We start from the raw sequence: 21,853 nt of genomic DNA, 5'->3' as shown, positions 1-21,853 counted from the left end.
GTACTCTACAGCAACAATTTGTGATAGATTTTTATTTTTATTTTTTAATGGGTATTGCATTGTAACAGTTGGTGATATTTTATATATATATATATATATATATATATATATATATATATATATATATATATATTTTTGAATGGGTAATAAACAGTGATAATTTTTTATATATATTTTTTAAATGGGTAATAAATAGTTATCAAGTACCAATTTAAATTATTGGTGAATTATGTAACAGTTAAATTTGATAAATATTATTAGTTTAATTTGATGGATTGTTCTTGTATTTTTTTATTATGTGTCTGTTTAGGATATGTTTCAAGAAAAAAAAAATACAGAAACAAAAAAGCATATAGAAACAAGTAATATAGCAATATATAATTGCCTAAGTAGAAAACTCAAAGTTAATGTCAAATTATAAGTCGTACTTTTGTTTGCATAGGTGTTAAAAATGGAGGCTTATAGACAATGTTAGTTTTTTCACTATTATAAAGAAATGTCCTTATTGGTAGTTTGGTCATGAAACCGCAATTATTTGCTAATGTTATCCAAACACTCAATTGATTAAAAAAAAAAAGCTTTTTAGCATGTTTTACCAAACGCCTGTGCGATTTTAAAAATGCAATTTTTTAAATCACACTTATTGAAATCACACTCCCAAACGGGCCCTTATTCATTTTGATGTATAAATTAACCTGAACAAACACCAAACAAGGCTGAAACCGAGCTACCAAGAAGAGCCCACAACACAAAAAACAAAACCTTCACCCTATAAATATACAACATTCATTCTAAATTTAGTGTAACTTAAGAGGGTCAAGCGAAAAAAAACCATTTTATGGTGTTCCATTTTATGGTGTTTTAGGCTTTCAGATCAAGATTCAAATGCTATTTGTTGTTATGGATTTCAGTAATTAAGTTAGTTTTTTTCATCAGTTTATTGTGAAAACCATAATAGTTAAGATATTGGAATTATAGAATATTATTATGTAGATTTATTTTACAGCATCCAAAATTTGAAACAACCAAATCCATTAGTAGTATAATGGAAGGATTTATTTATTTATTTATTTTTGTTTTTCGTAAATTAAATTGAGAAAACAGTTTGAATGAATGAGAGCAGGTAGAGCCAAAAAAAAAAGGATCGCCTTTTCAATCGGTAATGGTCAATTGATAGACAATGCGGCAAAGCATGGTAAATGTTATACCCTGATTGTCTCCTGGATACCGGTCGGATCCTGTAAATTTCGAGAAGTCGCCTTCACAAAAGAAATTGGCATTCTTGGCGGCTAGCAACCCTGTCTTAACACCAATGTTGTTCCTAGATTGCAGGGCTTTGCTCGTATCCGCAAGTTTTCCGATTGCATCTTTGTAGTACTTAATGCAATTTACCATGGCCTTCTCAACGCCGCGCGTAGATCGATATACTCCTTGGTTGAGCAGGTTTGTGTATTGGTCACTTATTTGGGTTGCTGTAGATGTTGTATTCTTTAGTATAATTGCGGCTACGTCTTCAAAACTAGTAGCCGAATTACTTGTCGGATCCGATTGAAGAGTATCTTTGCACAATTCCTTGAACGTGACTTCATCACAAACTGCTAAGATCGCATTTTGAGCAAGAATTTGGGTTGGGAAGAGACTTACAAGCAGCACAAGGAAGACCTTTGAGCAAGAAATGGTGTTCATCTTTGCTTTTTTGTAGAGGATTTTATCGTGTTATTGAGTTAAGAAATACATATTCAAGTGTATATATAGAGTAGAGGGGTTAGATTATGACCACACAATCACTTTATTTAATAGAGTTTATTTGTGGTTCTTTTGAACAATATGAGCCTGCATGTACCATTCACTCACTCCCATGTTTTCAACAGAAACATTTTCAACTCCACTTGTATTAATTACTATTTTTTTTAAGAAAAAAAAAAATTTGGTCAAACATGCTAAAAATAATATTGAAGCATTTTTCAAAGGACCAACTAAAAAAAAATGATATTGACCTCTTCATGCGTCGTTTTTTTTCTAGATAAAGACATTTTAGGAGCCCAACACAGTTTTAGAGAACACAGCTGGGATATGTCAAAATTGTCTTATTGCATGCAGCTTGTCGGAGACTAATCTCATTTGGTTTTTGAACTTTTGCTCTCTATACGAACCACCATGATGTCGGCCGGCGGGGTTCCGATCCCTCTTCCTCCACAATCGGCAAAAATGGGAAGGCCTATTTCCTAGGATAGGAAAATTATGATCGGGATATCGAATCTAAAGTTATCAAACTTGGGCGTGTCTTTTGTCTAAATGTAATGGGCTTTTTTTTTTTTTCTTTTTATTTATTGTTAATTTAATAATTTAGTGGTAGATAAATTATATGTTAAATAAAGTATTTTCACCCGAATCAACATTTTTTTTTTACGCTCCATAATTCTTCCTTAGCTGGGCTCTAGCAAAATAGCAGAGCATGTACAAGTATTAATAGAATAGCAAAGACGTGTTTTTCAAAGTATCTAAATCTAACTTCTCAAACTAAAAATTAACTTTTGCTCTTTTATTTAAATATTATTTTTGAAGGATTTTCTTTTATTCTTGCAAGGAGAGAGAAGGTCAAACTTGTGATGAGAATAAATTTAAACTTTTAATATATATATATATATATATATATTAGTATTTTGACTTTCCAAATTATAGATTTTTCCAAAATAAAGAGCAGAATAAAAATAGAAATGATAAAAATTATTATTCATCTCATTTTTCATCTATTTTCGTATAATGAGCAGGTAAATTTACTATTAAATTTGTGTGAAAGTTATATGAGTCCACAAATTTAAGATCTATTAAATATAGTTAAAAAATAATGAAGAAGATAATGTGATTTATCTCGAGAGTTGGCTAAGAGGAGGAAAGAAATTTGTTAAAATTTAAAATAAAATGAAAAATATAAAAGAGAAAAATCAGTTTGATTTGTTGCTATGTCAAAGTCGATTGGTTGGATGGATCAAATCTCCAAATCGGTCTTGGGCTTAATAAGAGAAAAATCAAACTTGAGGTGGAGGCACATTGTCCAATCAAATCACATGGGTTGACTAGACTCATAAGAGTGCTGAACTTCTAAGAGCATGTCCAGCAATGTCTAGCAGTTTAATTACTCAAAATACCATTATTTTAGATTAGTTACTATTTTTTTACATTTAACTCCAGCATGCTAGGTCTTTAAGGGATAGTTTAATCGATTGGAGATTACGCCTTATGAAGCGAAGATCACTAGTTTGAATTTTTCATTTTCTCCCCTCTTATGTGGACATGTCAAAAAAAAAAAAAAAAAAAACTCCAATATACTATTTAGAGTAATGATACAATGCACGCGGCGTGCGTGGGCCAGTGCAAAATTTTTTTTTTTTTTTTTTTTAAATAATAAAAAAAAAAATTTTGTGCCTGGCGTGCAATGTATCATTACTCTACTATTTATCTTAGAGTCGTGATTGGGAGCACGCCTGGCGTGCTTCAACAGTGAAGCACGCCAGGCACAATTTTTTTTTTTTTTTTTTTCAAAAAAAGGCGTGCATCAACAGTGATGCACGCCAGGCACAAAATTTTTATTTTATTATTATTTTATTATTTTAATTTTTTTGAAAAAAAAAAAAAAAAAAATTTTGTGCCTGGCGTGCTTCACTGTTGAAGCACGCCAGGCGTGCTCCCAATCACGACTCGAAGGAAAAATGCTACTTTACCGTGTGTGCTGGAGGGACAAAACTTCTACATTTAACTAAGGGTAAAGATATTGACAACGCCTGGCGTGCATCAACAGTGATGCACGCCAGGCACAAAATTTTTTTTTTATTATTATTTTATTATTAATTTATTATTTTAATTTTTTTGAAAAAAAAAAAAAAAAAAAAATTTGTGCCTGGCGTGCTTCACTGTTGAAGCACGCCAGGCGTGCTCCCAATCACGACTCTTTAACTAAAGAGTATCTTACAGTATTTGTAGAAGATGCTCCAAAAACGCAGCGGAGAAGGTGACTAACGATGAGAGAGACAGTGGCTGCGTTTTTTTGAGGGTAGGAGATAAATTATCAAAGACCATAAATAAAGTCTCGTAAAGAGAGTAGAGAGTCCAAAGAAAAAACTACAGAGAGAAAATGAGTTCTCTCAATAGAGAGAAACTCATAAAAGGGAAAAAAAAAAGAGCAGTAAGGAGGAGGAGGAAAAACCAGATGTTCCCTCCTCCGGTGGCTTTTTTGGCTGTTGGCTTTCTCGTTCTCTTTAATATGCTTGCTTCAATGCTTTACCACATGCAATCATCCTTGCTTATTAATTACTTATCAGTTATATAGCTTTCTTTTTTCTTATATTTTGAATAAAATAATATGTATATTGTCCTAATACTCATGTAAATTCATATCTTACTGCTTGAAACACGAAAAGAAGAAAGGGTAATTTTTAGGCTATTCTCTTTGAACTTACAGTCAAATTTTAATATTTCTTCAAAATTTTAAAAAAGTTACAATTACTCTCTCAAATTATTAGCCCTTTTCATTTAGTCCTTCTGTTAGAGTTTTGTGTTAAACTAAAGATGTATGTGACCCTAAATGACAATAATATTCCTTTGTTAAATTATTTATTCATTTTGATATATAAATTAACGAGAACAAACACCAAACAAGGTTGAAACTAAGCTACCAAGGAGAGGCCGCAACACAAAAAAACAAAACTATCACCCTATAAATATACACAACATTCATTATAAATTTGGTGTAACTTAAGACGGTCAAGTGAAAGAAACCATTTTATGGTGTTTTAGGCTTTCAGATAAGATTTAAATGCTATTTGTTGTTATGGATTACACTAAGTTTTTTTCATCAGTTTATTGTGAAAACCATAATAGTTAAGATAATGGAATTATAGAATATTATTATGTAGATTTATTTGACAGCAAACAAACACAATTTGTAAATTTATTACAATTTACTTACTACAAATCCATTAGTATAGTAGTATAATGGAATTGTAAATTAAATTGAGAAAACAATTTGAATGAATGAGAGCAGGTAGAACAAAAAAAAAAAAAAAAAAAAAAGGAGGATAGCTAGCCTAGCTATCGCCGTTTCAATTGATAGTGGACAAGTCTATGACAATGTGGCAAAGCTCGTTATACGTGTCACCCTGATCGCCTAATGGAGACTTGCCGGTTCTTCCATATTCCTCGAAGTCTTTGTCACATGAGCGACTAGCACCCATGGCAGCCAACATACTTATCTTAACATCATTGTACTTCCTAGATGCCAGGGCTTTGCTCGAGTCCGCAAGTTTTCCGATTGCATCGTGGTAGTAAATTCTGCAATGTTTCAGGGAAACCATATCGCCGCCCGACCATCGCGATGATCCTTCTTGGATCAGTTTTGTGAGTAGGTCACTTATTTGGGTTGCTGTAGATGTTGCATTCTTTAGTATAATTGTGGCTACGTCTTCAAAACTAGTAGCCGACCCACTCGCCGAGTCCGATTGAAGAGTTATTATGCACAATGTTGTATACAGAGTCTGATCACAAACTGCTAAGATCGCATTTTGAGCAAGAATTTGGGTTGGGAAGAGAGTTACAAGCAGCACAAGGAAGACCTTTGAGCGAGAAATGGTGTTCATCTTTGCTTTTTTGTAGAGGATTTTATCTTGTTATTCAACTAAGAAATACATTAAGTGTATATAAAGAGTAAATGGATTAGACTATGACAACACAATCACTTTGATTAACAGAGTCTATTTGTGGTTCTTTTGAACGATATGAGCCTACATGTACACCATTCACTCACTCCCATGTTTCTAGCAGAAACATTTTCAACTCCACTCATATTAATTACTTTTTTTTTTATTTATTTATTTTTTAAAATTTGGTCAAACATGCTAAAAATAATATTGAAGCATTTTTCAAAAGTCCAACTAATTAAAATGATATTGACCTCTTCATGCGTCGTTTTTTTCTAGATAAAGACATTTTAGGAGCCCAACATAGTTTTAGAGAGCACAGCTGGGATATGTCAAAATTGTCTTATTGTATGCGGCTTGCCGGAGACTAATTTCATTCGGTTTTTGAATTTTTGCTCTCTATACGAACCACCACGATGTCGACCAGCGGGGTTCCAATCCCCCTTCCTCCACAACCGGCAAAAATGGAAAGGCCCATTTCCTAGGGTAGGAAAATTATGATTGGGATATCGAATCTAAAGTTATAGAACTTGGGCACGTCTTTTGTCTAAATGTAATGGGCTTTTTTTTTTTTTCTTTTCTTTTTTTTTTTTTTTTTTTTAATTATTAATTAAATAATTTAGTGGTGGATCAATTGTATGTTAAATAAAGTATTTTCACCTGAATCAACACATTTTTTTTTTTTTTAATTTATGCTCCATAATTCTTACTTAGCTGGGCTTGGGCAAATTAAATAGCAGAGCATGTACAAGTATTAGTAGAATAGCAAAGACGTGTTTTTCGTCATTAATACGTTTGTTACACTTTCTTTTTTTTTATTAAGTATCTACATCCAACTTCTCAAACTAAAAATTAACTTTTGCTCTTTTATTTAAATATTATTTTTAAAGATTTTCTTTTATTCTTGCAAGGAGCGAGAAGGTCAAAAAAAAGAAGATACATTTTAGTATTTTGACTTTTCAAATTATTGATTTTTCCAAAATAAAGAGTAGAATAAAAATTATTATCCATCTCATCTTTTATCCATTTTTGTATAATGAATATGTGAATCTACTATTAAATTTGTATAAAACTCATAAGAATCCACAAATCCAATAACAGATCTATTAAATTTACAAAAGAAATATAGTTAAAAAATAATTAAGAAGATAATGAGTAGCATATTTGGAATAAAATTTCTCTCAAGAACTGGCTAAGAAGAGGGAAGACATTTGTTAAAATTTAAAATAAAATGAAAAATGTAAAAGAGAAAAATCAGTTGATTAGTTGATGTGTCAAAGTTGACTGGTTGGATGGATTAAATCTCCAAATCGGTGCTGGTCTAATTAATAAGAGAAAAATTTATAAGGTGAAGCAATCAAACTTGAGGTGGAGGCACATTGTCCAATCAAATCACATGGGTCGACAAGACTCATAAGAGTGCTGGATTTCAAGACCCTTCTGGCCTCCAAAATAGGATTTCCAGATTACAGCATCAACCCAAGAGTTGGCATGGGCCAGTGAGCGGATCCCTTCGGGGCTTTGGTTGGCAATAAGCCTGGGATACAATTGGAGAATGCCTCTCTTAAAACGTATCAGTTGTATAGCTTTCTTTTTTGTTATATTTTGAATAAAATAATAGGCATAATATTGGCCTAATACTCATCTACATTCATATTAAATTCATATCTTACTGCTTGAAACACAAAAAGAAGAAAACATTTTTTCCTAATTTTTAGGCTACGTACCCTCTTTAAACTTACCGTCAAATTATAATTTGTCTTCAAAATTTTAAAAAAGTTACAATTGCTCTCTCAAATTATTAGCCCCTTTCATTTAGTCCTTATGTTAGAGTTTTGTGTTAAACCACATAGAAAAGATGTAACCCAAAATGACAATAATATTCCCTTGTTGAATTATTTATTCATTTTGATGTATACATTAACCTAAACAAACACCGTACAAGGCTGAAAGCCTGAAACTGAGCTACTAAGGAGAGACTACAATGTACACAACAAACAAAACCATCACCCTATAAATATACACAACATTCATTATAAGTTTGATGTGACTTAAGAGGGTCGAGTGAGAGAAACCATTTTATGGTGTTTTAGGCTTTCAGATCAAGATTTAAAGGCTATTTATTGTTATGGATTTCAGTAATTAAGTTTATTGTGAAACCCTAAAAGTTAAAGATATTGGAATTATAAAATATTATTATGTAGATTTATTTTACGGCATCCAAAATTTGAAACAAACACAATTTGTAAATCTATTACAATTTACTTGCTACGTACAATTAAATCCATTAGTAGTATAATGGAATTGTAAATTAAATTGAGAAAACAGTTTGAATGAATGAGTTCATTTGCGAGTGGTCAATTGCAAGACAATTCTGCAAAGCACGATATATGTGTCACCCTGATAGCCTAATGGAGGATTGCTGTTTTTTCCAAATTTCTTGAAGTCTTGGTCACATTTGCCAACAGCAGTCATGGCAACCAAGATCGAATTCTTAACATCCGCATACCTCTTTGATTGCAGGGCTTTTTTCGAATCCGCAAGTTTTCCAATTGCATCTTTGTAGTACTTACTGCAATGTACCAGGGCAACTACATCGCCGCCCCACGACGATTGTGCTTGTTTGAGCAAGTTTATGAGTTGGTCACTTATTTGGTTTGCTGTAGAAGTTGCATGCTTTAGCATAATCATGGCTACGTCGTCAAAACTAGTGGCCGATTTACTCGATGAGTCCGAGCTAAGAGTTTTTCTGCACAATACCCTATACTCAGTGTGATCACAAACTGCTAAATTTTGAGAAAGAATTTGGCTTGGGAAGAGAGTTACAAGCAGCACAATTAGGAAGACCTTTGAGCAAGAAATGGTGTTCATCTTTGCTTTTTTGCAGAGGAATATTTTATCTTGTTATATATTGATCTAACTTCTAAGAAATACATTCAAGTGTATATAAAGAGCAGAGAGATTAGATTATAACCATACAATCACTCTATTTAATAGAGTCTCTTTGTGGTTCAATTCTGTTGGACAATATGAACTTGCATGTACTATTCACTCACTCCCCATGTTTTCAATAGAAACATTTTCAACTCCACTTGTATTAATTACTTTCTTTTTTTTATTTGGTCAAACATGCTAAAAATAATATTGAAGCATTTTTCAAAATACCAACTAATTAAAATGACTCCCAATTTTATTTTTATTTTTTTCCTTTTTCGATATATAGTTTGAATACTAAAAACACCTGTATGCTGCATCCTATTACACCTTATCTCCTGTTAGCTAGCTGTAGGCATATACGCTATGGATGGCTATAGCCTATAATCATGTCTTTCCAAAATTGGCATATACTTAGTTTAAGCTCACTCAGATACCATGATGTTGTATTAGACCTTCGTTGTTACGGTAACCTTCTTTTCAATGTGTGTTTTAGGTTTAAAAGTGTGGTTTTAGGGTTGTAATTAGTGTTTAACTAATTATAAGTTGGTTTATAGTGCAGGAAGTTAGGATGTCTAAAGAATCACCTGAGTGATAAAGGTAAGTGAATACTTATGAAATTGAGAAAAGAAAACCGGCCATTTTGAGCATGTCATGTTGATATAAACACTATCAAACTTTTTTTTTCTTCATATTTATATTTTCAAATGTGAAGCATCATAATCCATAGTTTGGCTTCTTCAAGAGTCTTTTGGTATATATATTAAAATGTGAAAAATTTTAATATACACATCACTAAAACATGACCTAAAAATTGTTGACACTATTGTCAAGCTGTTGAAAATTTATTGTGATAATTGTGCTAGCGTGAGTAGAGACCCACATTAATTATTTCCTGTTGGCCATGGGTAGATCATTACGCAAGATAAGTGCCCAGCCCAGGACAGGGATCACAGTAAAAGTGCATCTCTCTCTTTTTCTTTTCTTTTTGTTTTTCTTTTTTTTTTTTTTTTCAATAAATGGGCTGAAGCACGACTAACCAAGGCCCAGTAACTAGTTGCCATTGTGGATGAAGAAATTCGGCTTCCTAAAAATTATTTGTAAAATTTGCTCTATTATGTCACAACTTTATGTAATTTATTATTTTGAAAAATATATCATTATCTTATAAGATTGTGACATATTATTTTTAAAAAAAATTTAAAAAGTGTAGTATTCCTCTTAAAAAAATAACATTATTAGTCAGCCTTGCACGATTGATAACCTTATTAGTCAGCCTTGCACGGCTAAATTTGTTATGTTGTTGGGTGCCCTATCAGATTTGGACAGCTAAGATTAATGTAATTGCCGGAAGCATCCAGAACATGAGATATTTTTAGGCTTAAGATTTTTTAATCAATTGCCGTGAATTGTAAGTCTTCAAATAGCGGTTTAATGGGCCGGATACCCACTTCATGTCTTAAAAACTTCATTAAAGTTAGTTCGACTACGGAAAAGTAATCACGTGACTTGTTAAAAAAATAAAAAAATTGGATTGCCTTTACTCCTACTTGAATGATTGTCAAATTTACTACATGATCATCAATATTATGAAAACTTGCCGGCAGAGAGAAAAGTTGGTGAGAGAGAGAGAGAGAGATGGAAGAATGTGGGATTGTTTTCATGATCTTGGGGGTGGGAAGAAATGCGTACCAGCCATGAAGGTGTTAAGCGGACCTGGGTATAGAGAAGAAGGATCAAAAAGTGCCATGGCAGACGAAGCCACTTCAGCGGTGCCACCACCGCCAGCTGTGGCGGCACCGGCAATAAGGTTCAGAGGTTGAATTCCGCCACCCACGAAGGAGCTCTCCCCACTTACGGAGTAGTTAGTTTCGGGGCCTGCAATAGCTCTCCCCACCCATGAAGCATTTTTTTTTTTTTTTTTTTTTGGTTCAGGTCTGAGGAGAAAACCACTCACTTGAGAGGGGAATGCCGTTGTTGTTGTTGTTGTTTAAAGCAGCCGAGGCCTGTGACCTTGTGACTCTTCCGACTGATGATGGGTCTCCATTGGTGAGATTGTGAATCAAGAAGGGTGGGTCACTGGAAAACTAACTTTTTTGGGCGGGATTTGACTGGAAAGATCAGGGAAAAGGAAATAGAGGATACCAGGTCTGAGAATGGGTAGGGGGCATTTTGGGGAAGAAAGGTGCATAAGTGATCACTTACGAGTTTGTGATCACTTTTTCGTCGATTAAAGCCGTTTTGACTGACGGATAGGTTAAATTGCAAAAATTTAAAAGTTTGAGAGGTGTATTACAAAAATTGAAAAAAAAAAAAATCAAAAATCAAAAATCAAAAATCAAATTAAAAATCACCTCAAACTAAATTGTACGGAGTAAAGTATAATTTTTTCAAAAAAAAAAAAATTATAAATTAAAAAGATTGCTAAATTGAGGCAACCAAAACTTCTCTCTTTTGGGTAAAGTCCACTTAACCCCCTCAAACTACCACCACAATGACAATCTACCGCTCAAATTATTAATTACGACAATTTACCTCATAAACTACCAAAACAATGACAATTTACCCCCCACAAAATGACGAAATTACCCCTATAAAATTTTCAATAAGACAAAAATACCTTTAAAATTTTGAAAATAAATAAATAAATTTTAGTATTTTTATTTTTATTTTAGTAAGGGTAATTTTTTTATTTTGTTAAAATTTGGGATATATTGTCATTGTTTTGGTAGTTTTGAAGGTAAATTGTCACAATTGATAGCTTGGAGGTAAATTATCATTGGGGTGTTAGTTTGAAGGGGTTAAGTGAACTTTACCCTTTTTTTTTTTTTTTTTTTTTTTTTTTTTGAGAAGAAAACTTCTTTCTCTTGTTTATTGCAGAAAACCACTCAATAACTTTATTTATTTTTGGTAGAATATTTTTCATATCCCAGTATTATGGGTCGAAGAAATTAATAATCAAAAAAGAAAAGAAAATAATAGCGGAAATAAATAAACAAAATAGTAAAAGAGACACAATAATTTTATGTGGTTGGATTTTTGACCTAGATATATAGATAAAGCCATAAGGACTGCATTATGCTTTTATTCGATCATTTTACAATACAAATAGTTCATATTTATAGGGATGTGGATATAATATAAAGTGGTATGATTAATAAAATCAAATCATGTATTTAAAATTCTGATTTGATTTTATCAATTACAACCAATGCTAATATATTGTAATATATATTCTCATAATATCACAATATATTCTAACATTCTCCCTCAAACTCAAGGTGAAAGGTTATGAAACCTTGAGTTTGATTTTTTTTTTTTTTTTTTTGTTCTTTTTTCTTTCTTTCTTTCTTTTCTTCTTCTTCTACAGATGGCAAAACAATACAAAAGATGGTCATTTATGGGCCAAAAAAAGGAGCCAACTTTGAGCTGAAATAAGAACCAACTGTAGATTAAAATAGGCCTGAGTTTTAAACAATAGTACAAAGGTAAATTTTTAACAATACCACAAAGGCCAAACAAAAACATGGCCAATTTTAGGTTAAAATGACCTGGGTTTTAAACTAATACTACAAAGGGCGAGCTGAAATAGGACAACTATGGGCCAAAGCATGGGCAACTTGGCCTCTTTTGATTTTTTTTTTTTTTCGTTTTTCTTTTCTTTTCAACCGATATTCCTTCTTTTCTTTTCTTTTTTATCAAATAAAGCAACCTAACAAGCATATCCAGCACAGCACTTCACGTTTTTATTTTTTATTTTTAGTTTAACATGAACGACCATAATTTTCTACAATACCGTAAAGCATAGGCACTCAAGCAAAATCCTCTCTCATAGTCTCATGTCCCATAAATGGAGGAATATCTATCACTCTATTTTATTTTTTTATTTTTTATTTTTATTTTTTTAAAAGTTCTCACTCTATATTTCCTAGTAATCCAAATTAATATCACAAAAGGCCAAATAAATTGGGTTAACAAAAGGCTAAAAGTAGATATAGGTCAATAAATGAACAACAATAGACCGAATACTGATTGGGCCAATAGCAGGCTAAAAATAGGTATAGGTCAACAAAGAACCAATAAACCAGATAATAATTTTTTTTTTTTTTTTTTGACATGTCCGCACAAGAGGGAGGAGGGAGATTCAATCTAGTGACCTCCACTTCATAAAGTGTAGTCCCAGCTAAGTAGCTACCTTTTGGGGACAAACCAGATAATAATTAGAACAACAAAAAATCAATAAACCAAATAATGATTAAGCTGACAAATGGCCAAGAGAAGGACAGTTTTGCCCTTTTTTTTTTTTTTTTCCACCGATTTTTCGTCTATCTTTGTTGACTATCCATTCACCACATCACCACACAAACCAAGCATTTTTCTCTCTCTTTGCTGCTGCTAATACCTCAACAATCCCAACATTAATTTCTTACACAAAGAAATACGAAATTAATTCTGGCTATATGATACTTAAAAAATAAATTAAAAAAAATATGAATTATATAATTCAGAGCCCCCTCACATCTATCATTTTCATGGAGATCGATCTAGAAGGGCGATGATTTTGACAATTGGGGAAGGTCATAATTAATATCGGTGGGCCAATTTACACAAATTGGCACAACACAAACCCAACTCAAGACCAACTTCTCTCCTACGTGTCTTTTTTTTTAAAAAAAAAAAATAAAAGTTTGAATTTTAAACCATACCATCGTCTTTTCCCCTTTCACAATCCAAAAATCCTCTCAGTCTCTAGCTCTCCCTCCCGCGCTCATCCTCTTTCTCCTCCGGCGAGTTCTTCGGCCACCGACGAAGCTGTCCGTACGTCGCTCCTGTCTCTCTCACTCCGGCGCAAGGTTCCGTCTCTGTCTCTCTCACTCCGGCGACGTCTACGGCCACCGGCGAAGCTCCTGTCTCTCTCACTCCGGCGAAGCCGAAGGCTTTCTCTCTCCTCCACCGGCGGTAAGTAATCCCTTTCTCTCCTCCATGTGCAAAATCTAGGGCTTTTTGAACACTATTGCCTACTAGAATAGTGTATTAGATTTCTGTGTGTTCAGATTTTTGAACACTATTGGCTCCTGTTTTTTGAACATTATTGGGTAAGGGTTTTTATTTCTTTTTTTGTTGGTTGAGGCTGTGTTTGTTCATGCCCTAGAAAAATAGTTTTTGGTTTGAATTTCATGGTGAAATTTCGAAGCATTGAAGAATAGAGCTTTGAAGAATTTCGAACATAATAGGGCTTTAGTGTAATTACTTAATAATTCTTGCACTGCCATCTTCTTGTAAATGAAACTGTTTATTTCTTATTACTTGCTTGGATTTTTCATATGAATGGTAATGGGATTGATTATTTTGCATGCAATTGGTGTCCAAATGGCCATTTAGTATCTGCACTAGAAGATGTAGGAGGTCTGATTTAACATCCAAAGCCCTCATTGCTCTGTTCAAATCAAATTTTTAGACTTATGGCACTGTTCATTGTTCCAAGGATAAACCTGTTTTATCATTTAAATTGATCAACTTACTAAAGAATTTCACAATATGTCCTTCAGGTACACCAATAATGGTATACTTTTGTAGTGAGTTATCCTAGTTTTTCTATTTATCAACAACCAGTAATGGTTATATGTACAAAACACTTGATTAGTAGTAATAGTTGCATCAACACTGTACTGCTGTATAAATAATCTCATTAAGAGCTTGTTATGGTTATATTTCAGATTTGCTACATATATAGTGCTTGATGATAGTATTGATGAAGTTGGATTCCCTGCTTTTACATCTTTCTATATCATCTGAAGTAAATAGTTCACTCTCTAAATTTTTTGCAACTCTTGATAGTTAAACTTAATTATGTATGGGGACTTCTCTACTTTTGCCTGAACTCATTTTTCTCTCCCCGATAACCGTTCCCCAGCGCCGGCTTTGTTTCTCTAAGGATTCTTTGTGTAGAAGTCGGAGGCACAGTCTTGCTGTTCGGACTCGAATTAGGGCTGTGAATGAGGAAGGTGTGGCAGTGGGAGGGAAAGGCGAGTGATCAAGGAATTGAATGGGAATGGAGCTGCTGGTGGTTTGAGTTCGAGGTATGGCGTGTACTCGAATGGCGGTGTGGGTGTGTCTGAGAGTGAGAATGGGAGCTTGGTGAAGTATGTGAACGGGAATGGTGTGGCGGCGGCGGAGGTGGTGGCGGAAGTTGAAGATCCTGTGGCGAAGGAGGTGGGGAGGAAGAGAAGGGTAGAGGAGATTGGGAAAGAAGACGCCTGGTTCAAGCGAGCTGAGGGAGAATCCGTTGAGGTGAAATGGGTGTTGATTTGAGTTTTCAATTATATGGAATTTGAAAGAAAATTTTTGCTTGGCTGTTTTGTTATTGTTTTGGATTTGGGGTTTAGTGAATTTGAATTCAGTTAAGAAAAGTACAGATTTGGAATTGGGGTCTGGGATTCAATTATGAAGGACCCAACTCTGTGTGAAGCAAGGCAGCTTGAGTGTGTCCCAAATTTATTGTTGTTGGTGGTGGTAGTGTTGTTGTTTAGGTGGGTTACACATCTTATGTGAGATTTTGAGAGAAATATATATGAGCGTTTTTTCATTGGTAAGTTACCCATGCACCCATGGGTCTTGAACCATCGTTTCACCCTCAATCCCATTCTTTGCGGGGAGGAAGTGTCATTTGAGCCAGAGCTCAATGGAGAAATATCAGTGTTAGTGAAATTGAGGTGTAGGAATCTTAGGAAGAGATATATGAAAAAATTGAAGAAAAATGGAAGTGTATTTAAACCATGATTTCATTCTATGTCATGTAAATTGAAGTAGGGTTTGATAGATAGTCGAATGCCAGCTCAAATATCTGTCTCTTCTATCACAACTAGGACAAAAGGTTTCTGTTGCACCTGGTGGTCGTTGGGGTAGATTCAAAACCTATTCAACAATACAGAGGACCTTCGAAATATGGGGATCTGTTCTAATATTTATCTTTAAGGCTTGGTTGAACAATCAAAAATTCTCTTATCGAGGTCAGGCACCTCCTCTGGATTGAAAATTTGCAAACAGTTGAAAGCATGTAGTTTAGGCTCTGTTCATAACTAAAATTCTGATGCTGTTGTGCCAGTAATAACTTTGAAAATCTGGCCCTTATCCATCTAGGAGTCCAAGAAAAGAAATAAAAAACTTTGCAATATTTAATGCTGGATGGAAAATATTTTGCAAGTGTTGTGTACGAACCCATCTGTACTGTTTGGACCCATCAAGAAGTTATGCAAATCTTTCACTCAAATGTTATACTTGAGTACAACTAGATCTAGTCCACTGTTCTTGTTGCAATGGCTGTGAAATAGAACTTCTACCTTTGGGAGATACTCCAGATGGCAAGGGCCCAGTAGATGATCTCAAGGAGATTTAAAAAGTATGTAGAACCTGCTGATTGTTGTGATTAAATGACAATGTTCATTTGAGTTAATCTACTCGCTTAAAAAAAACTTATCAGCTTGATCTTGCTCTTTGATTACCTTTCTCAAAAACTTCTCTCAACTTTAGTTGTTTGTGTTGTAGGTAGGAACCCCTAGAATTTGAAATGCAATTGTTTGCAGGTGTCCCTATGCACTGGAAAATAAAGGGTTTGCACTTTTTTGCTAGTTATTTTTTTTTTTTCAATCATTGCTTTATTATGTTCAAATTGCAGGTTAATGAGAGTGAGTCTGAAGACTATTTGGACAAATGGGTGCTGTAATGGAGTCTGAAGACTAATACGCTAATGGTGCAACGGCCTTTGATTGGATACCCATTGATAACGAGAACCACTTTTGTGGTGCATGTAATGGTGGAAATGTGTACTATAAACGGCTGCCATGAAGATTTGTATTAGTTGTTTTTTAATTTGTAATGCAAATGTGGAGTTGTGTTGAAAATGTGTATTCCAAACGTTTAATTTCTAATGCAAATGTTTAATTTTGAAATGTGTACTATAAATCCATGTGATATGAACCCTATGGGTACATTAGATAGAGTTAGCTCCGGTAGAGCATAAATTTGATAGAGTTTGGTTCTGATTCAAGTAGTTAATCATATATTTAAATTAATGGTTTTCAAGCACAACATAATCAGAAAAAAATTACATTAAAAATAAACTGATTCAAAAGGTGAGCATAAAAATAAGAGCAAATGCCTGAGCTCCCTTCAGTCAAAGGCTAAAAATGAATAAAATGAAGAATAATATGTGCTCACTACAAAAATAAAAATAGGTTCTCCCGGCGCCCAAAAAACACCGTGGAAGAGAGCAAACGCGGGGAATTGTATTCCTGGCGTTTGACGCTGGAGAATACCTTGTACCGGTAAAAATATGAAGCTTTGCTGGCATTGTCAGTGATTCACTCTAGCTATTTTTCTGGGCGTTTTGCATTTATTTAATTGCTATTTTTTTTTTTTTTCATCTGTACTCTTCCTCACTATTGCCTGCTCGATGAACAAAGATAAACCAACATAAAAATGAATGATAAAGCATAGAGCTTTTCACCTTTCAAGGTCGTTCTTTTATTAATGAGTAACTCTTTCATTTAAAAAAGTTAATGAATACAATGCACTCTAGCTATTTAGCCAAAAACTCCAGGAAAACAACAAGCTTCCTGAACACTACAACTATATAGATTACAACCAGCAAAGTAACAAACTACATCAGCCAAACCATCACATAGCAAACCAAGCAACCAGCAACATCTCAAACTGCAGCTTACTGTTAAAAAAACCTTGCTATACACTTGTTGTCTCAATAGCAGCAACCATCCAGCATGACCCAATAGTTTTACAGGTGAAGCGGGCTGAGGGTACTGTATTTCAGGAAATGGCATCCTTGAGGCCTGAGTTGTTGGCAGTGGAATTGAGCTAGATTTGCCTTTATCCAACTTGCAAAGCCTGTATGTTTTGGGATAAATTGACAATTAAAATTTGACATAAAGGTAACCACATAAATTATTAAACAAAGGGCTTCTAGCAAGAGATTGGATATGATCTCAAAGTATTTCACCACTAACCAGATAAATGTAAAAACATGAGAGCACTTAAATTACTCCAAAGTTGGTCAGCTTTCAAAATCTGATTTGGGCATTGATTTCTAGAATATAAGGTCAAAATAAATATTAACATAAAGAGGGAAAGAGTAATAAGGCTTAACAGCATTTTCATTCAAATTGATAACCACAGCTTTCTTTAGACTGCTGTGAAGAAAATGCTCCCCACTATCACTGCAGCATACCATGAGTCAGCTCATACTAAACCATGTACATTTAATGACATATAAGCTTTACAAATAATTTGTTCATCTAGATGCTACCACAATCTCTCAGCAATTTTTTTTTAAAAAAAATGTAGATCTTAACGCAATCAAGCTTTTCTAAAACAATTAATTACTTAAAAAGCATATGGATTTTCAAATGATGTTTCAGAACTTTTACAAACCCACATTTATATATCATGATTATTTTATAATTAAAAATAATTCATACACAACGGACTCAAATCATCATCTTTTTACGAAGTTGAAGTTTGGTTAACATGAAATGTCTCATTATAAAGGGTTCTTTAGAGTGTTTTTTGCTTTTAGTTTGAAAAAAGTATCTTGATTGAATAAAAGTGATTTTTTTTTTAGTGTTTATTAACAGAAAACACAAATTCTAAATAAACATAGGCTAGCAGCAATGCAGCATGAGTATATCCGCATAACATGTTTGTTATTCTAAAATTAAATCAACAGACAAAGGGGAAAAAAAATTAGAGGAAATGGTTTTGAAATTAAAGAAAATAAAATCACAACTGGGGATAGAGGGAGCTAGGTAACAAGAAAGAAAAGGAAAGATGCTGCTAATTCCTTATCTCTTTTGTCAGCTCATTACCTGATCAGTCTCAACATGAATCAAACACCAGATAATTAATAAAGATACTGAGAAAGGAATTCTTCAAGATATATATATAGAGCAAATGCTGCAGATAATTAATGATATCAGTAGTTTCAAAAAGAAGAGAGGAAAAAGGAATGAAGCCAAAGGCAAAGCCCAAGTACACCTTGATAATGAAGCCATTAGTATATCGTGTGGGTGCGAGAGGAGCATGTACAGGCGGATCTGAGCTTAAAACTATACAAAACCTTGCAAATATATATATATATATATATATCCTGAACAGATTAGATCCAAGCAGGGAAGCACAAAGTTGATCAAGTAGGGAAAAAGAGTAAAAGACTTTAGTTAGGCCCCCTACAAACCAAGATCCATGGACAAAGACAAACAAACTTGCATCACAAGTGCATTTTAGAGTACCTCCATACTTGTAGTACATATTTACATGCATAGATGGAGTTAGAAAGCAACTAAAGAACAAAAAAGCAAACCCTGGGACCAAATTTTTATGATCAAAGATAAATAAATAAATAAAATGGTTTGGATCTGTATATAATACAACTTTCAGACTAACTTCTAGACCTGGAATAGCTAGAGAAAACTAGACTAACTTTCACCACTCAACTTGAACTCTCTTTTCCCTAAGAGCCTCCCAAGAGCCTCCCAAGTATCATAACTAACTATACTCCTTTCCTAGAAGCAGTCCATATGAGTTTATCAGAAAATCCCAAACTGATTTCAGCAAGTCGAGTTTGAATATCCACGAAAGACATCAAAGAGAAATTACAAAGGAAAAAAAAAAAAAACATATCAGAGAGAAATTACCAAATCAATGAAGGTTTTTTTTTAAGAGAATCAAATTTTGCTCCCAAAGTCAAGGTTCTTTTTCCATCTCCAGGCAACAAATTTCGTTAACAGCTGAACAAGCATGAGATTATGTCATTGCATTTCAGGTGAGCAAGCATGAGAGACACTGATCATCGAGGACACCAACACCAACACCAACATCATCAACAAACAACTCTGCCACAACCAGGCCAAGAACATGGCAACCATCGTTGCACAGCATCTTAGAGATCTGATGACTAGGCCACAGCCAGGCCAAGCCAGGCCAGCCAGGAACATGGCAACACCTATTCAATTTATCCATCCTGGCTACTACACAAGACCTCTTAAACCTTTTTTTTTTTTTCCTATTTCAGAGATCTGGGTAATGCATAAATTGTGTATAGCAGAGAAATACATTCTAGCATAAATCTAATGCAATTCGAATCAACCATGTCTAGTCAGCAATTATAGGAGCAAAATTAGAAAGTATTCAAACTCATTGATAATGCAAATGAGAAATCTGACCAAAAACTATCTTTCTCGAGCATGAACAAACACAGCCTCAACCAACGAAAAAAGAAGTAAAAATCCAAACCCAATAATATTAAAAAAACAGAAATCTAAACCCTAAATACACATAAATCTAATACACTATTCTAGCACCCAATACACATAAATCAAAAACCCCTAGATTTTGAATGTAGAGGAGAGAGAGGGATTACTTACCACCGGTGGAGGAGAGAGAGAGCCTTCGGCTTCGCAGGAGTGAGAGAGAGACAGGAGCTTCGCCGGTGGCTGTAGACGTCGCCAGAGTGAGACAGACAGTGGACAGAACCTTGCGACGAACGGACAGCTTCGCCGTGGCTGAAGAAGTCGCCGGAGGAGAGAGAGGGTGAGTGCGGGAGGGAGAGCGAGGGAGTGAGAGAGGATTTCCGGTGGCCGAAGAACTCGCCGGAGGAGAGAGAGGGTGAGCGTGGGAGGGAGAGCGAGGGAGTGAGAGGGGATTTCCGGTGGCCGATGAACTCGCCGGAGGAGAGAGGGTGAGCGCGGGAGGGAGAGCGAGGGAGTGAGAGAGGATTTTTAGATTTATGAAAATTTAATTTTTTAGAGAGGTTTGATTTGGTTTAAAAAAAAAAAAAATTAAATTAAATGACACGTAGGAAAGAAGTTGGATTTGAGTTGGGTTTGTGTTGTGTTCATATCAAACCTCATACTGATTGGGCCAATAGCAGGCTAAAAATAGGTATAGGTCAACAAAGAACCAATAAACCAGATAATAATTTTTTTTTTTTTTTTTTTGACATGTCCGCACAAGAGGGAGGAGGGAGATTCAATCTAGTGACCTCCACTTCATAAAGTGTAGTCCCAGCTAAGTAGCTACCTTTTGGGGACAAACCAGATAATAATTAGAACAACAAAAAATCAATAAACCAAATAATGATTAAGCTGACAAATGGCCAAGAGAAGGACAGTTTTGCCCTTTTTTTTTTTTTTTTCCACCGATTTTTCGTCTATCTTTGTTGACTATCCATTCACCACATCACCACACAAACCAAGCATTTTTCTCTCTCTTTGCTGCTGCTAATACCTCAACAATCCCAACATTAATTTCTTACACAAAGAAATACGAAATTAATTCTGGCTATATGATACTTAAAAAATAAATTAAAAAAAATATGAATTATATAATTCAGAGCCCCCTCACATCTATCATTTTCATGGAGATCGATCTAGAAGGGCGATGATTTTGACAATTGGGGAAGGTCATAATTAATATCGGTGGGCCAATTTACACAAATTGGCTAGATTCTCTAGCTGATGCCAGAAGTAAAACAAGGGCAAGAGAACTTTGAAGTCTAGAAGGTAAGAATATAAGTCTCTTAAGAAAACTCCAATTTTATTTCTTCCTTTATATTATTTTCCCTGGACAAACCTTGGAAAGAAAAGAAAAAACTATTGATATTGAGTTCTTCATACATCGTTTTCTACTGGATAAAGACATTTTATGAGCCCAACACGGTTTTAGAGAATATAACTAGGATGTGTCAAAATTGTCTTATTGTATGTGGCTTGCTAAAGCCTAATCTCATTCGATTTTTGAACTTTTACTCTCTATATGAATCACCACGGTGTCGATTAGCCAGCAGGGTTCCAATCCCTCTTCCTTCACAACCGGCAAAAATGGGAAGGCCCATTTCCTAGGGTAGGAAAATTATGTCGGGATAGTGAATCTAAAGTTATAAAACTTGGGTGCGTGTCTTTTGTCTAAATGTAATGGGCATATTTGTTTTATTTTTATATATTGTTAATTTAATAATTTAGTGCTGGATCAATTATATGTTAAATAAAATATTTCCACCCGAATCAACATTTTTTTTTGTTTTACGCTCCATAATTCTTTCTTAGCTGGGCTTGGGCAAAGTAGCCGAGCAGGCAAGTATTAGTAGAATAGCAAAGATGTGTTTTTATTCATTAATACGTTTACTACACTTTTTTTTTTTTAGTTGTCAACATTTT

The 21,853-nt window shown here is 34.1% G+C and overlaps 3 protein-coding genes and 1 long non-coding RNA gene across 4 annotated transcripts; all 4 read right to left on the bottom strand.

Annotated features, from left to right (window-relative positions):
• Positions 1-1,152: 1,152 nt before the first annotated feature.
• LOC148586015 (uncharacterized) lies at positions 1,153-1,686 on the bottom strand. The gene has a single exon (XM_088516864.1). It carries the CDS (start codon positions 1,684-1,686, stop codon positions 1,153-1,155), a length of 534 nt encoding a protein of 177 aa, XP_088372990.1.
• Positions 1,687-5,099: 3,413 nt separating this feature from the next.
• Positions 5,100-5,633, bottom strand: LOC148586014 (uncharacterized). The gene has a single exon (XM_088516863.1). The coding sequence runs from the start codon at positions 5,631-5,633 to the stop codon at positions 5,100-5,102; it is 534 nt and encodes a 177-aa protein (XP_088372989.1).
• Positions 5,634-8,036: 2,403 nt separating this feature from the next.
• On the bottom strand, positions 8,037-8,564 carry LOC148586013 (uncharacterized). Its single transcript, XM_088516862.1, has one exon. It carries the CDS (start codon positions 8,562-8,564, stop codon positions 8,037-8,039), a length of 528 nt encoding a protein of 175 aa, XP_088372988.1.
• Positions 8,565-17,113: 8,549 nt separating this feature from the next.
• Positions 17,114-20,413, bottom strand: LOC132190885 (uncharacterized). Its single transcript, XR_015912121.1, has 2 exons — positions 20,063-20,413; positions 17,114-17,857 (listed from the first exon to the last, which is right to left on the bottom strand). It is a non-coding gene; the product is annotated as an uncharacterized LOC132190885 (long non-coding RNA).
• Positions 20,414-21,853: the final 1,440 nt, after the last annotated feature.

This window comes from Corylus avellana, chromosome 5, assembly GCF_965113065.1.
Source record: "Corylus avellana chromosome 5, dhCorAvel1.hap1.2, whole genome shotgun sequence".
Classification (NCBI taxonomy): Eukaryota; Viridiplantae; Streptophyta; class Magnoliopsida; order Fagales; family Betulaceae; genus Corylus; species Corylus avellana.
This window is presented reverse-complemented; position numbering and strand designations above follow the sequence as displayed.